The 14,148-nt window shown below is 44.0% G+C and overlaps 1 protein-coding gene across 2 annotated transcripts in view; it reads left to right on the forward strand.

The window, feature by feature from the left end:
* The window catches only part of DYM (dymeclin), a 546,263-nt gene that overhangs the window by 474,482 nt on the left and 57,633 nt on the right, over window positions 1-14,148 (forward strand). For both annotated transcript variants that reach the window (XM_040336503.1, XM_040336511.1), the window contains one exon: window positions 2,230-2,343. In XM_040336503.1, coding sequence (XP_040192437.1) covers window positions 2,230-2,343 — 114 coding nt within the window. The remainder of the gene's footprint in view (window positions 1-2,229; window positions 2,344-14,148) is intronic.

A 14,148-nucleotide genomic window follows, 5' to 3' on the forward strand; every position in this document is an offset into this window, starting at 1 on the left:
CGCCGGGAAAAGCCTAACGTAAACGGCGTATCTGTACTGCGTCGGCCGGGTGTACATTCGTGAATTCGCGTATCTAGCTGATTTACATATTTCTAGGCGTAAATCAGAGTACACGCCCCTAGCGGCCAGCGTAAATATGCAGTTAAGATCCGACGGCGTAAGTGACTTACGCCGGTCGGATCTAATAGAAATCTATGCGTAACTGATTCTAAGAATCAGGCGCATAGATACGACCGCCCAGACTCAGAGATACGACGGCGTATCTGGAGATACGCCGTCGTATCTCCTTTGAGAACCTGGGCCATTGAGTATAAATTATAAGACCGACTGCACAGAATCACAAATCCTTTGGCAGATCTTTTTATAGCTGTACTGTGCGATAAGCAAATATTGTCTAAATATAAGAGCCATTTGTATTCTTGTATCTTGCGCAGGAGCCTCCTGTACTGAAGACCACTCACTGCTGCACTCTCTCCTTGTGCAGGGTGACTGGTCTAGTCACCGCCCCTTCCTGCAGTTTTCTGCAGGCAGCCTTAGTGGGTGGAGCCTTCTGGGTCCCTCCCACAGCTTTGCTCTCAGCATAGACTATGTACAGCACAGCGTTGATGTCACTGCTACTTTTCCAGAAATTTATGGTCTGCCTCCTTTGATTTTTCAGTGCAGAGGTGTCTGGACAGGAGGTTGGTGACGGGGGCCGCCCAAGAAGCAAATTATGGTTGGTTCATCAGGAACCGGCCAAAAGTTACATAGTGTATGACCAGCTTAAAGCCTTGTACACACGATGAGAATATTGGACGAACAACCGTCTGTTTTTTTGCATGCTAGTCTCATATCGAAAATGAAGAGGTTGCTCAACTTTCTCAAAATTCTCATATGACAGAATACAACTTTGCACAGTGGCTACGTGGTTAGCACTTCCGCATAGCAGCATTACGGTCGTCTGTTCAAATCCCAACCATGGCGCTACCTGCCTGGAGTTCACATGTTCTCCCTGTGCTTGCGTGGTTTTCCTCCGGGGTACTCGGGTTTCCTCCTGCACTCCGAAGATGTGCTGCTAGGTTAATTGGCTGCTGTCTGAATTAGGGACCTTAGATTGTAAGCTCCTTGAGGGCAGGGACTGATGTGAATGTACAGTATAATGTATGTGTAAAGCGCTGCGTAAATTGAGTACCTGTAATAAACAATGTGTTGTATTGTTTCGTTTCCGAGCATGCATGGTCTCCGTCTTCCGATTTATTTATTTTTTAATACTGTACTGACCAAGCAAAAATCGTACAATCTCTGGTATCGCACAAGAAAATGTTTGTGTCTGTCCCTTCATTTCGAATCTACTGTTGCGATCATCTCTCAACAGCTGTGTACTAATGTTTAGATTATCGTATGATTGTTTTGAAAGCGATATTTTTCGTCCAATTTTTTGAAAATAAAATAAAAAAACATGTATATTAGGAATCGAGTGCATGGATCTACCCCCCCAATCCATGCACCTGGCCCCTAATCTACATGTGGGGGGCCAGGCTCTAATTTTCTTAAAAAAGGGTGTGCTCGGGATGCAGAGCACTGTGCCCTGAGCCCACCAAGTTGTGTGACAATAGCAAATTAATGTTCACTATTGTCTTGCCGATTCTCCTCCCGGCCAACCAGGAAGTGGGTCTTGAGACCCGATTGTCCAGGCAGTCTTATGACTCCACGGCATTTGGGTCTCAGGACCCACTTCCTGTTCAGCCAGGAGGTGAAGCAACGCCTTTTCGGCCTGGGAGGAAAAGCCCCGGCTCTTGGAATGAGGAGCACCAGCCCTACACCGGATCCACGTCATCTGTCTTAGGGGTCCATGCACGCTGGCTTAAACATTGCTTCTACAGGAGTTTTGTGTTCTGCCTGTAGAGGCATCTCCATGTTATCCTATGTGTCCATGGCTGCACATTAGGATGTTTAGAGGCATATTTTAAGCTCAGACAAAAAAAAAACTGTTTGGTTTGCGTTATTCTTTGGAGTTTTCTAGCAGAAAAACGCTAAACGCACCTAAGTGTGTACAAAAACCCCTATTAGCGTTTTTCTTTTTCGGCCAAGGGAACTAGCGTTTTTAAGCCCAGTGTGCATGGAGCCTAATAACGCTTAGCTGAGCTCTTTACACTCTTTTTGTGCTTTGATGGATGAAGGACGTGACTGATAGGTGAGCATTTATGGTATACAGAGGTCATTCTCCTAACACTTTCACTTCTCTTGCAGGTTATCAGCTTCTTCAGCTCACGTTTGGAGCAGGCTGGAACGGATCTGTCAGTAGAACGCGTCCTGGAGGTCATCAAACAAGGAGTCGTCGCTTTGCCGAAAGACAGACTCAGGGTAAGCGTGGAAACCCTTCTCTTTTTTTTCCTCTTCCTGGTTTCAGTACATGACAGGGGGGTATGTTTGTAAGTTCACGGGTAAAGAAATAATCGCCAACATAGTGGGTGCTGCATTTTTACCTTCTATTTAGAATGTCTGGGCAAAGTAAAAAAAAAAAAACGATTTCATACATCTTTGCAGTACGTGAATCTTTTCCCATGGTATAGGACTCATGCACACAGGACTTTTTTTACAGTTGCTGTTAGGGACCTCGACTTTTTTTTTAACTCCCTCTAAAAGCCCCTCCTTGTTAGCCTATGTGTCCCTGCACACATAAACTTTCAGAGGCGTTTTGGAGGCATAAGCGTTTAGGAGCAGTAGAAAAAAAGACATCCTGTGCGTCTAGGAGCAGAGCCTGTTAAGCTGTAAAAACTAAAAACGCTGTTACAAGCGTTTAGCGGTTTTAGGCGTCTTTACATTATGGGAGTGTTTTTACTAACCAAATGGCAAAAAAAATGGAAAAACACCCATAAACGCTAACAGCGTTTTTAATGCTGCTTTTTCCCGGCAGCGTTGGCATTTTTTTAAATGTCCTGTGTGCATGAGGCTTTAGGCTCGGTTCACCCTGATGCGAGATAGGATCCGTCTTGTGAGACCCCTAAGTTGGATGAGGTGAAATTCAGTGTTTCCGTATGAGAGTCTCAACTGATGCTACACAAGTCACAGTGGGTCAGATTCAGAAAGAGATACGACGGCGTATCTCCTGATACGCCGTCGTATCTCTGAGTGCGCTTGGTCGTATCTATGCGCCTGATTCATAGAATCAGTTACGCATAGATATCCCTAAGATCCGACAGGTGTAAGTGTCTTAAACCGTCGTATCTTAGGCTGCAATTTCACGCTGGCCGCTAGGTGGCGCTTCCGTTTGTTTACGCGAGGAATATGCAAATTACTATTTACGTTGATTCAGAAACGAACGACCGCCCGGCGATTTTTTTTTACGTCATTTGCGTTCGACTTTTTCCGGTGTAAAGTTACCCCTGCTATATGAGGGGTATGTGCGGCGTATCCTATGTTAAGTATGGCCGTCGTTCCCGCGCCGAGTTTTGAAATTTTTACGTCGTTTGCGTAAATTCGCGAATACGACTGGACGTAATTTACGTTCACGTCGAAAGCAATGACATTTTGAGGCGGATTTTCGAGCATGCGCACTGGGATGTTTTCATGAATGGCGCATGCGCCGTTCAAAAAAAACTTAAAATACGCGGGGTCAAGCTAAATTTAAATAAAATACGCCCCCTACATCCCCATTTAAATTACGCGGCCTTACGCCGCAACACATACGTTACGCCGCCGTAACTATGGGCGCAAGTTCTTTCTGAATAAAGAACTGGCGCCCAAAGTTAGAGCGGCATAACGTATCGGAGATACGTTACGCCGGCCGGACAGATGCGCTCAGGTATCTGAATCCGGCCCACTGACTTTATAAAAAGGTTCCTGCACTGCTTTGTTCCGACTTTGATACGACTTCAAAGCCACGGAGTGTAAAAGTCACATCAAAGTCGTATCAAATTTGGATTCCAAAGTTGCACTGAAAGTCGGGTGACTTTGGAGTTGGGCTAGTGTGAACCGAGTCTTATGCCGGATTATCTTTTTATCCATTTACAGGGATGGAGGCCTGTGGTAGTTTCTATCATATGCCTCATCTAAAGTCCCAACCCTATCCCCCCCCCCCCCTTTTTTGAAATCTTTTAGAAATCCAATTAGAACTGACATTGAACAAAACAAGAAATAAATATTTTTTTACAATAGGAATAAAACTAAATTAGTGAGAAAATAATAGTTGAAGGGAGAAGGGGAAGAAGGCATTAATTACAGCTGATAACTAGGGGATAAATAGAGAAACATTTTATAAAACCTTTTCCTTTTAACTTAGCGGTTTGCTTTAACGGACAACATCTGCAGATGGAAGCTCACCCCTATGATCTGCAGAATGAAACAGAATAGATACAAAAGTAGGGCTTCATGTACACGGGACGTTTTGAAAACCTCTTCTGAACGATGGAACTTAACAGCTAGTAATCGACATTTGAAAACTTCCATTTTGCCACTTTTGCGCGTTTAGTGGCATTCGTAAGCGTTTTAGTTTAGATTTTTTTTTTTTTTCAGATGACAGATTGCACTTTTTCACCCCCTCTCTCTCCCTGTCCCCCCTTTCTCCCCCCTCTCTCGCTTTCTCCCCCCTCTCCCGCTTTCTCCCACGTTCTCCCCCCTCTCCCGCGTTCTCCCCCCTCTCCCGCGTTCTCCCCCCTCTCCCGCGTTCTCCCCCCTCTCCCGCTTTCTCTCCCCCTCTCCCGCTTTCTCCCCCCCCTCTCCCGCTTTCTCCCCCCCTCTCCCGCTTTCTCTCCCGCTTTCCCCCCCCTCTCTCCCTCCCCTTCTCCCGCTTTCTCCCGCTTTCTCCCCCCTCTCCCTCCCCCTCTCCCTCTCTCTCCCCCCCTTTAAGCAGTTGCATGGTTCCTTCCTAAATGAGGGATAAGTCCCCATGTGTGAAGATATTTAAAGGTACTGCTATACTTGGCAATGGTACAGTGGTTCCCTTTTGCCTCTTCACCATAATCTAATTGTACTATCTTCTATATCTAGGGACACAAATAATTATGCTCCGTTCACACCTATGCATTTTCCTGCTCTAAACCTCCACTTTAAAGCGGAGGTTCATCCTTAGAGAGCACATTTTCCCCTTAGATTAATGCTCGTTTTGTCTAGGGGAATCGGCTAGTTGTTTTAAAATATGATTCGTACTTACCGTTTACGAGATGCATCTTCTCCGTCGCTTCCGGGTATGGGCTGCGGGAATGGGCGTTCCTTCTTGATTGACAGTCTTCCGACGGTCGCATCCATCGCGTCATGATTTTCCGAAAGAAGCCGAACGTCGGTGCGCAGGCGCAGTATAGAGCCGCACCGACGTTCGGCTTCTTTCGGCTACGAGTGACGCGATGGATGCGACCGTCGGAAGCCTCTCGGAAGACTGTCAATCAAGAAGGAACGCCTGCTCCCGAAGACCCATACCCGGAAGCGACGGAGAAGATGCATCTCGAAAACGGGTAAGTACTGCTCATATTTTAAAACAACTAGCCGATTCCCCTAGACCAAACGAGCAGGAATCTAAGGGGAAAAGAGGAAAAATTAAATAAATGGGTGAACTCCCGCTTTAAAAATGCCCATCTTTAAAAAAAAGAAAAAACACCCAACAAGACAAATTGCATTCATTTCAATGGCCCCTGTTCACATCTGAGCTTTCTGTCACCTAAAGCAAAGGCCCTTCGCGCAAAAAAGAACAGGAGCTTTCTTTTTGGCAGATTACAGGCATTTTACTGCTTTTACATTGGTGACCTTTGAATGTCAAAACGTCTGTACAAAAACACCAGAAAATCACCTGTAAAAGAGCAACGCCTAGATGTGAACGGAGCCTTAGGCCCCTTTCACACTTGTGCGACTTGTCCTGCAACTTGGGACTGCAAAGTCGCATTACAAGTCGTTCTCCATGTTTTCCAATGAGTATCGTTCATATCTGTGCAACTTCAAGTCTCAGCGACTGAAAAGTAGTCCCTGCACTACTTTGTTCTGACTTTGATGGGATTTGAGGTCCATAGACCTCATGTTTACACAGGCATTGCTTAAAGCCGCATCAAAATCGCGCAACTTTCAGGTCGCACAAGTGTGAAAGGGTCCTTAAAGTTTGGTCTCTTTCCACACTGTCAATCCCATGCAATGGTCTTTGGTGCCATCTCAGGTCTTCATGGATTGTGACTTCCAGAAGCAACAACTGTGGATATTTCTGTCGGAGCTCTGCATGCACCGGCTTGTTTAATAGGGAACGTTTAAGAGGCCACTGTGGTATTTGTCAAAGTATGTCTTTGTTCTTAATGGAAGCTGCACATAACTCGACTTTTACAGCGACTTGACAATGTATGGACAAGAATAGGCTCTTTATCATTCCATCCAGGAACGTGTTGTCTACTTGTAATAAGTCATGCTTCTCACTAATTACTAACAGTATAAACAGCAAGTGTTTTTTATGAGGTCCTGTCCTCAGGAACAGGAGAGTTCAAGGTCTGTCCACCCAATTCCATCCATCCATCTGTCAGTCCATTCTGGTATGCTATATCTTCAGTGACAAGAGTAGTCACTTTGACTGCGTTTAATTCATTATTGCAGTTTAACTTATTTTATATTCATAATTATATTTATTTAACTCATATTTTTAGATTTACTACATGCTGAGTCAATGGATCAAATGTTACATCCACACAAGGTTCTGTGTATACCTTCTGGTGAATCATTTGCCTAATCTTTAAAGAGATTCACTTTCCTGGGCTATACCCACCTTTGTCACCGCTCCGTTGCACCATCAGAACACGTACTACGTGTAGATGGGACTTTCCAGCCTTCCTGCTTAAATCTATAAAATGTTGTCTACAATTCTCCTCGCACCCAACGTGTTTCGAAAAGACTGTACTACTTCCTCAGAGGAACAAGAATAGACCTAGGTGACCATGGTAAACATATGGCCAAAATCATTGCTGTGCTGAAAATCCAACCGCCCCCCCCCCCCTCCGTAAACTCCAAGAAGTGCCTCCCCCAGCAGGACCCAAGGTGCCACTTCTTCTATATGGGGATTGCTTGGTATAGTACAACATTTTCTTGAAATGACCACCCCACACTTTCTTTTTTTTTTTTTTTTTTTTTAAGTTGTCTGGGAATTGTCTTTAATGCAGGTCTCTCCATGCAAAGACGGCCATTATGTACTGGGTTGTGGTGACCTGATCAGTAAAAGTTACTCGTCATGGTGGTATGGGAATCGGGCTGCTCTCTCAGGGGCCCTCTTGTCTTGCTATCAGCAGTTGGAAGTATTCGGAGTGTGAGAGAAACGGAGGCCCCTCTGGAGACCTGCCCTTATCTGGACTCTCCAAAGAGTGCTTAGTACAGAGATAATGGCATCCCAAGGATGAGGCCCCTATCAGGTGCTGGCTCATTCTTTTCTTTATTTTATATACATACTTCCTTCTTCAGCTTTGCTGTTTCTTAGTATGAGGGCTGTTTTTTCCCCTGAATTTGTTTTAAACACATTGCTATGCATGGTAACGTGCATATTCTCTATTTTGTGAAAGGTTGCAATAAAGTTAGGATAAAGGTTTTTGTTCATTATTTGTAAAAGGGCACTAGAACCTACCATTTCTTCCTTTTTGGCCCCCCGAAGGGCAATTTACTGCAGAAAAGTAGGAGCGACTTCTATGTCCTTCATGTCTATAGCCTTAGGAGAAGGCCCCTTAAAGGGGTTGTAAAGACAAAAATATTTTCCTCTTAAATTAAAGTCTGACAGTAGCTGATAAAGTAAAAAGTAATGTTTTGCATTATAACTAGTTTGATACCTGTTGAAATCGAGCCGTTTTATTCACCTCCGTCACTCCTGAATCATTATTCTCACTGACTTCCTGGTTTGCGGTGCGCATTCATTTTTGCTACATCACGGCTTAATGGGAACTACAGTTCCCATTAGGCTTAGCCTCCATGCCTGTGAGGGATAAGAGAGCATCTTCACGCAGGGCTGTAGTCATAGGGAGGGGGTGAGCACATTCTGCTTTCCACCATGCAAAACGGCTCAGATGCTGGTGGAAAGCAAGAAGAGGAGAGACGGGAAATGGCATTTTCAAACCTAAATTACTGTATTTTGGAGGTCAAAGGGAAAAACGAGGTATATAAATGCTCTAGCTTACAGCAATCAATTGATCTAATAAAAAACGAACCTTTAGTGTTCCTTTAAATGTCACTGGTTCCCAAAAAAGTGTCAGGTGTCCGATTTGTCCGCCGCAATGTTGCAGTCCCGCTAAAAATCGCTGCCATTACTAGTAAAAAAATAATAATTACAATAACTCCATAAAAATATCCCATAGTTTGTAGAGGCTTTAACATTTGAGCAAACCAATTAATAAACACTTATTGTGATTTTTTTTTTACCAAAAATGTGTAGCAGGATACATATTGGCCTAAATTGATAAGAAAATTCGATTTTTTTTATTCGATATGTTTTATAGCAGAAAGTTAAAAATTGTTTTTTTTTTCAGTCTGTTTTGGTTTATAGAACAAAAAAAAAAAAGGTGTTCAAATACCACCAAAAGAAAGCTCTATTTGTGGGGGGAAAAAATACATCAATTTTGTTTGGGTACAACATCACACGCCTGCGCAATTGTCAGTTAAAGTAATGCATTGCCATATCGCAAAAAAAAAATGGCCTGGTCAGGAAGGGGGTAAAACCTTAAGTGGTTAAAGTACCTATTCATCATCATTTCGATCCTATGATCCGACTTCCTGTTAGAGGGTGGCGACATTAGTTTTCCATGCTCCCACTGTATAAAAGAGTGTAGCCACCCTCTCTTGCTTGCTCCCGAGATGGTCTATGAAGGCTTGCATAGAGTAGGGCAATTGACCATATTTAATGCGTAAAGCTTGTTCCAATCAAATAGAAGTGAGGGGATTAACCACTTCACCCCCCGAAAGATTTGCCTGCTCAATGACCAGGCCATTTTTTACGATTCGGCACTGCGTCACTTTAACTGACAATTGCGTGGTCGTGTGATGCTGAACCCCAACAAAATGTTTTCCCACAAATAGAGCTTTCTTATGGTGGTATTTAAAGGGGTTGTAAAGTAAAAAAATGTTTTTTTTTTTTAAATAACAAACATGTTATACTTACCTCGTTTTGTACAGAGCGTCCCCGAACCTGGTCTTCTGGGGTCCCTCGGCGGCTGTCTCGGCTCCTCCCCGCAAGGACTCAACACCTTCATGCGAGCTCGCATGGTGTTGAGTTCCTGCGGGCGCGCTCCCGTGATACAGCCAGCGGCTATTGCCGCTCACTGTATCACTTGGCCCCGCCCCCGGCACACGCGTCATGACAGCAGCGCAAGCCTATGGCTGCTCTGCTTTCAATCCATCCAGTGTAGCCAATCGATGGCCAGGCTCAGAAACGAGGAGGATGATGGGGGCGAGTGCGGGACATTCGAGGGCTCAGGGGGGGGGGGGGGGTATTGTCAGATGTTTTTTCACCTTAATGCATAGGATGCATTAAGGTGAACAAACATTTACCTTTACAACCCTTTTAATTATCTGTTTTTATTGTTTGCGCTGTAAACAAAAGAAGAGCGACAATTTTGAAAAAAAAAAAAAAATATTGTACTTTTTGCTGTAATAAATTTTCTTTTAAAAAGGCAAATTTTTTCCTCAGTTTAGGCCAATATGTATTCTTCTACATACCTTTTTGGTAATAAAAATCGCAAAAAAGCGTAAATTGATTGGTTTGTGTAAAATTTATAGTGTCCTACAAAATAGGGGATAGATTTATGTAATTTTTATTATTATTATTATTTTTTTTACTAGTAACGGCTGCATTTTTTTAGGGACTATGACAATATGGCAGACAGGTAGGACACTTTTGACACATTTTTGAGACCATTGGCATCTATAGAGCGATTGGTGCTATAAAAATGCACTGATTACTGTGGCAGTGAAGGGGTTAACATTAAGGGCGATTAAGGGGTTAACTGTGTTCTAGGGAGTGATTCTTTTAACATTACAAGAAACAATTCCATTACAAGATTCCAGAACCATTGGTTAGTGAATGTGTATGGGTTTATTTTGGAGAATAAGGATATTGTTTTGTCACTTTAAGTGGAAATTACTCGGAATTTCTCCTTTCAAATTCTTTTTTATTGTTCTTGATGTTAAATCAACCAGATTTCTGGGACTTGTAGTAACCCAATTGCTGTTCATCCTCCAGCTGCGCTGTTCCGTGATTATTTCAGTTAATTTTTCTGAGAGTTTGACGCCGTATCCGGGAAATGTCTTCTAACAGAGCTGCAATTTCCATTTATTTTCTTAAACATGGCACAGTTAATTCATCATAAGAAAGACTTGATCCCCCCTCAGTACATCTCTATAGCACGGAGCTGCCAGCTCTCTGTAAACTGGGACACTGGAAAATTTCTGCTTGGCTCATGTGTGAGCTGCAGAATTGGAGACATTGGGCAGAGAGCATTTGAATGCAGGGAAGAGTGGACCCTGGCCCCGGCCACCCAGGGGCCCCGGCCACCCAGGGGCCCCATGCAGGATTTGCCACCTTCACATGCCTGTTCTCTGTTTATCTTATTTTCTGGATCACATTAGATCTTTGCTCACGGAAAGGTCTGGTGTTCCCATGCGCTTTGTCATCTGTAATTCACAGAGAGAGAATTTGCACAGTAATAGGTGACACAATCTCTGAAGCCTGGTGAATGAATTATATAAAGCCTGAATTCAGGATATGTTGATTGAACATTATGACTAGAGCACAGTTACAGAGTTTCCTGGATTGCACAAGCCAATCAATATACTTGCTGCCAGGAGTTGTCCTTTGATTGTTTTCAGGGACGGTCATGACTCTCTTTCCTGGGAAGGGGTTGAATTTATTGACAAGGATGTGTTTTTGTCAATGAATAGTACATAGACCGTTAGGTGGATTGGGGCAGGCTGGTAATTGTACAGTATATGTGATATTCCTCAAAGCTCCAGTTTCTCTTAAGGTTTAGTGGTGCCACTGGCATTTTTTTTCAGCTTATATCAACCATCCATAAATTAACTATAGACCTCCGTAAATGTCAGGTGCAATCCAGCCTCTGTTATAGAGGACATGCACTGAGGAGTCTGTGCCAAAAAAAAGTACTGGTAACCAGTATTGCCTTTCCTATTACTAATTTCCCCTGCCTTGTTTTGTATTGTGTTTTCTGTGTGAAGGCATACTGCTTCGTAGAGGTAGAGCTTTGTTTCCTCATGTCAGAGCTGTCGTCCACTGGTCAGGTAGCATTAAACAGCAGGAGAGATGCAGAAAGCACCGATCCTCAGAATGAATGAAGCAGGGAGATTCTTGCACTGCAGATCCTCAGTGTAACGGTCAGGGGTTAACACCGTTTACGATATTCCACTCCACAATCCAGCAGACAGGACCCATTCCATTCCCCAGAATAACGAGACACAAGCTCTGTTCTCTGGTTCCAAACGAATGAACTTTAATGGTAAACTTCAGGCTTTTTATACAGTTAGCAACTAAAAAGCATGCTGCAGTAATCACAGGGACAATGACACACTCCACCCACAACATCACACAAAGGGGTGCTAACGAGTCCCCCTCAATCCACATCTTAGACAGACTTTCTGACTCCGCGATAAGCTATTCCCACCTGCTACATTATCCACATTCCTTTAGTAAACATGAGTCAGACATCTGACCTTTAGAGGGTGTCAAGTCACATCACATATTATCATCAATAGTACTTTCACACAATACAGTGTCATTGGCATCACACAATGAGAGGTCCTTCAGAAGCCAGACTTTATTAGCACGATAGACAATGAAATATCTTAGGAGCCAGACTCAATTAACACCTCAACAGTATGTGTCCCCATATGAATGAATACTGTCCTATTGACCTGTTGGGGTCAGAATAAACCACTTGTAATATTTCAAGATATCCTGCAATACATGAATAATCATTACTGTCCCATCTCATGTAATCCAAGATATTATTTCTCAGTCATCCTATGCCCCTATTGGACATAGGATGACCCTAGACCCAAGAGTCATTAGTGAAGCTGGCACAGGAGTACCCCGCATCCTTCAAAAGTCTCTGGGTATCACGGGCCATTCCGTTACACTCAGGTACAGCTTCCTCACCAGAAAAACTTCAGGTACAGCTTCCTTTCCAACAAGAATAGTGATCCTCACAGTAGTGACATCACCAAATTTCACTCTAGATCAGGGGTCTCAAACTGGTGGCCATCCAACTGTTGCGAAACTACAAGTCCCATCATGCCTCTGCCTGTGGGAATCATGCTTGTAACTGTTAACCTTGCAATGCCTCATGGGACTTATAATTTCGCAACAGCTGGAGGGCCGCCGGTTTGAGACCCCTGCTCTAGATCTTGCAAGTCAAGGGCAGCAGTGATTTAGATGGTCTCACAATGCAGCAGTGGTGTTGGATCCATAAAGGGCGCAGAAGCGCCGCCCCCCCCCTTTCCTGTCACTCTCTCACCATAGATAGATTCATGCATTGAGGGGGTGGGAGCAAGCCGCGTCTCCATGTCTGAATGGACACACAGAGCAGCGACTTGGCTCGGGTGCCCCCAGCTGCTTGCTGTGAGGTCAATCGGCAGGAGGGAGGGGTCAGGACCGCCGGCAAAGGACCAGAGAAGAGGAGGATCGGGTCTGCTTTGTGCAAAAATACTACATGGAGCAGGAAAGTATAAAAGGTTTGTTATTTTTAAACAAAGAATAACAAGACTTTAGTATCACTTTGAGGCTCCATGCACATTTTTTATCTCCTAAAAGCTGTTAGCATTTTATTTTTATGTTCCTAGAAGCTAAAAAGTGTTATCCTACCATGTTTCGCCGAAAATAAGCCCAGGTCTTATTTTAATTTTGGCAAAAAAGAACACAGTAGGGCTTGTTTTCAGGGTAGGTCTTATGTAACGTGCTGTCTCCCCCTCTCCCTCCCTGCCTGTCAGCAATCCCCAGTGTGAACCGAGTAAAAGTGATTGGAAAAAAATAAATAATCTTCTATACAGTATAATGTGTGTTTCTGTAATATAATTGTGCCGAATACCTTTGTTATAGCACTCGACGCTTCCGTCACTCAACGGAGCTCTCTTCCCCACTCCGAGCACTGCAGGGGGGGGGGGGGCGAGAAAAAAACGCAAAATGCGCCTAACTGCTTCTAAATGCTACTTTTAGCTTTTTTTTTCTTTAATGTACTCCAAAAACTCTAATAAAATGCTTATGCACCTAAATTATTATTATTATACAGGATTTATATAGCGCCAACAGTTTGCGCAGCGCTTTACATCAGGGAAGACAATACAGTTCAATACAGGAGGGATCAGAGGGACCTGCTCATTAGAGCTTACAATCTAGAAATGCTACTAGAAGGTGGCACAAAAATGTTATCGGCTTTTTTTTTCTAGCTTTCTTTTTTTTTTTTATGAAAAATGTTAGTGTGCATGGAGCCTAACTATAATTATTATTAAAAATGTTTTAAAAAAGATCTGTGTACTTACCTATTCTTAGTCCGGTCACGTGACCCTGCAGGTCTGGCACTTCTGTATAAGGAAGCACTTGACGCTGGCTGTGAGTTCCAGGAGCGATGACATCACCCACAGGCTCTCATGGCCCAGTCGTTGTCGGTGCTCCCTCCTCTCCCCTGCAGCTGCCGCTCACTGAAAAAGGGAAGCCGGAGCTGCAGGATCATGTGACCAGACCAAAAATAATAGGTAGGTACACATCATTTTTTTTTTTTTTTTATACAAGGTAGTCAGCATAGATGGATGGAGGGGGAGGGAATATTTTTCAGAAAAGTTAGTTAGGATTTTCTTCCACTTTAACCACTTAAGGACCGCCTCCTGCACATATACGTCGGCAGAATGGCACGGCTGGGCACATGCACGTACAGGTACGTTGCCTTTAAGGTGCGCGCGACCCGATCCACAGCTCTGTGACCGTGCCCGCGGGACCTGCGGACCCGATCACCACCGATGTCCTGCGATCGGTCACAGGAGCTGAAGAACGGGGAGAGGTGTGTGTAAACACACCTTCCCCGTTCTTCTGTGTGGCAGTGTCACTGATCGTCTGTTCCCTGATTTAGGGAACGACGATCAGTGACGTCACACCTACAGCCATGCCCCCCCTCTAGTAAAAATCACTCCCTTAGGGCACACTTAACCCCTTAGCGCCCCCTAGTG

The sequence above is a fragment of the Rana temporaria genome, chromosome 1 (assembly GCF_905171775.1).
Source record: "Rana temporaria chromosome 1, aRanTem1.1, whole genome shotgun sequence".
In the NCBI taxonomy this organism is placed as follows: Eukaryota; Metazoa; Chordata; class Amphibia; order Anura; family Ranidae; genus Rana; species Rana temporaria.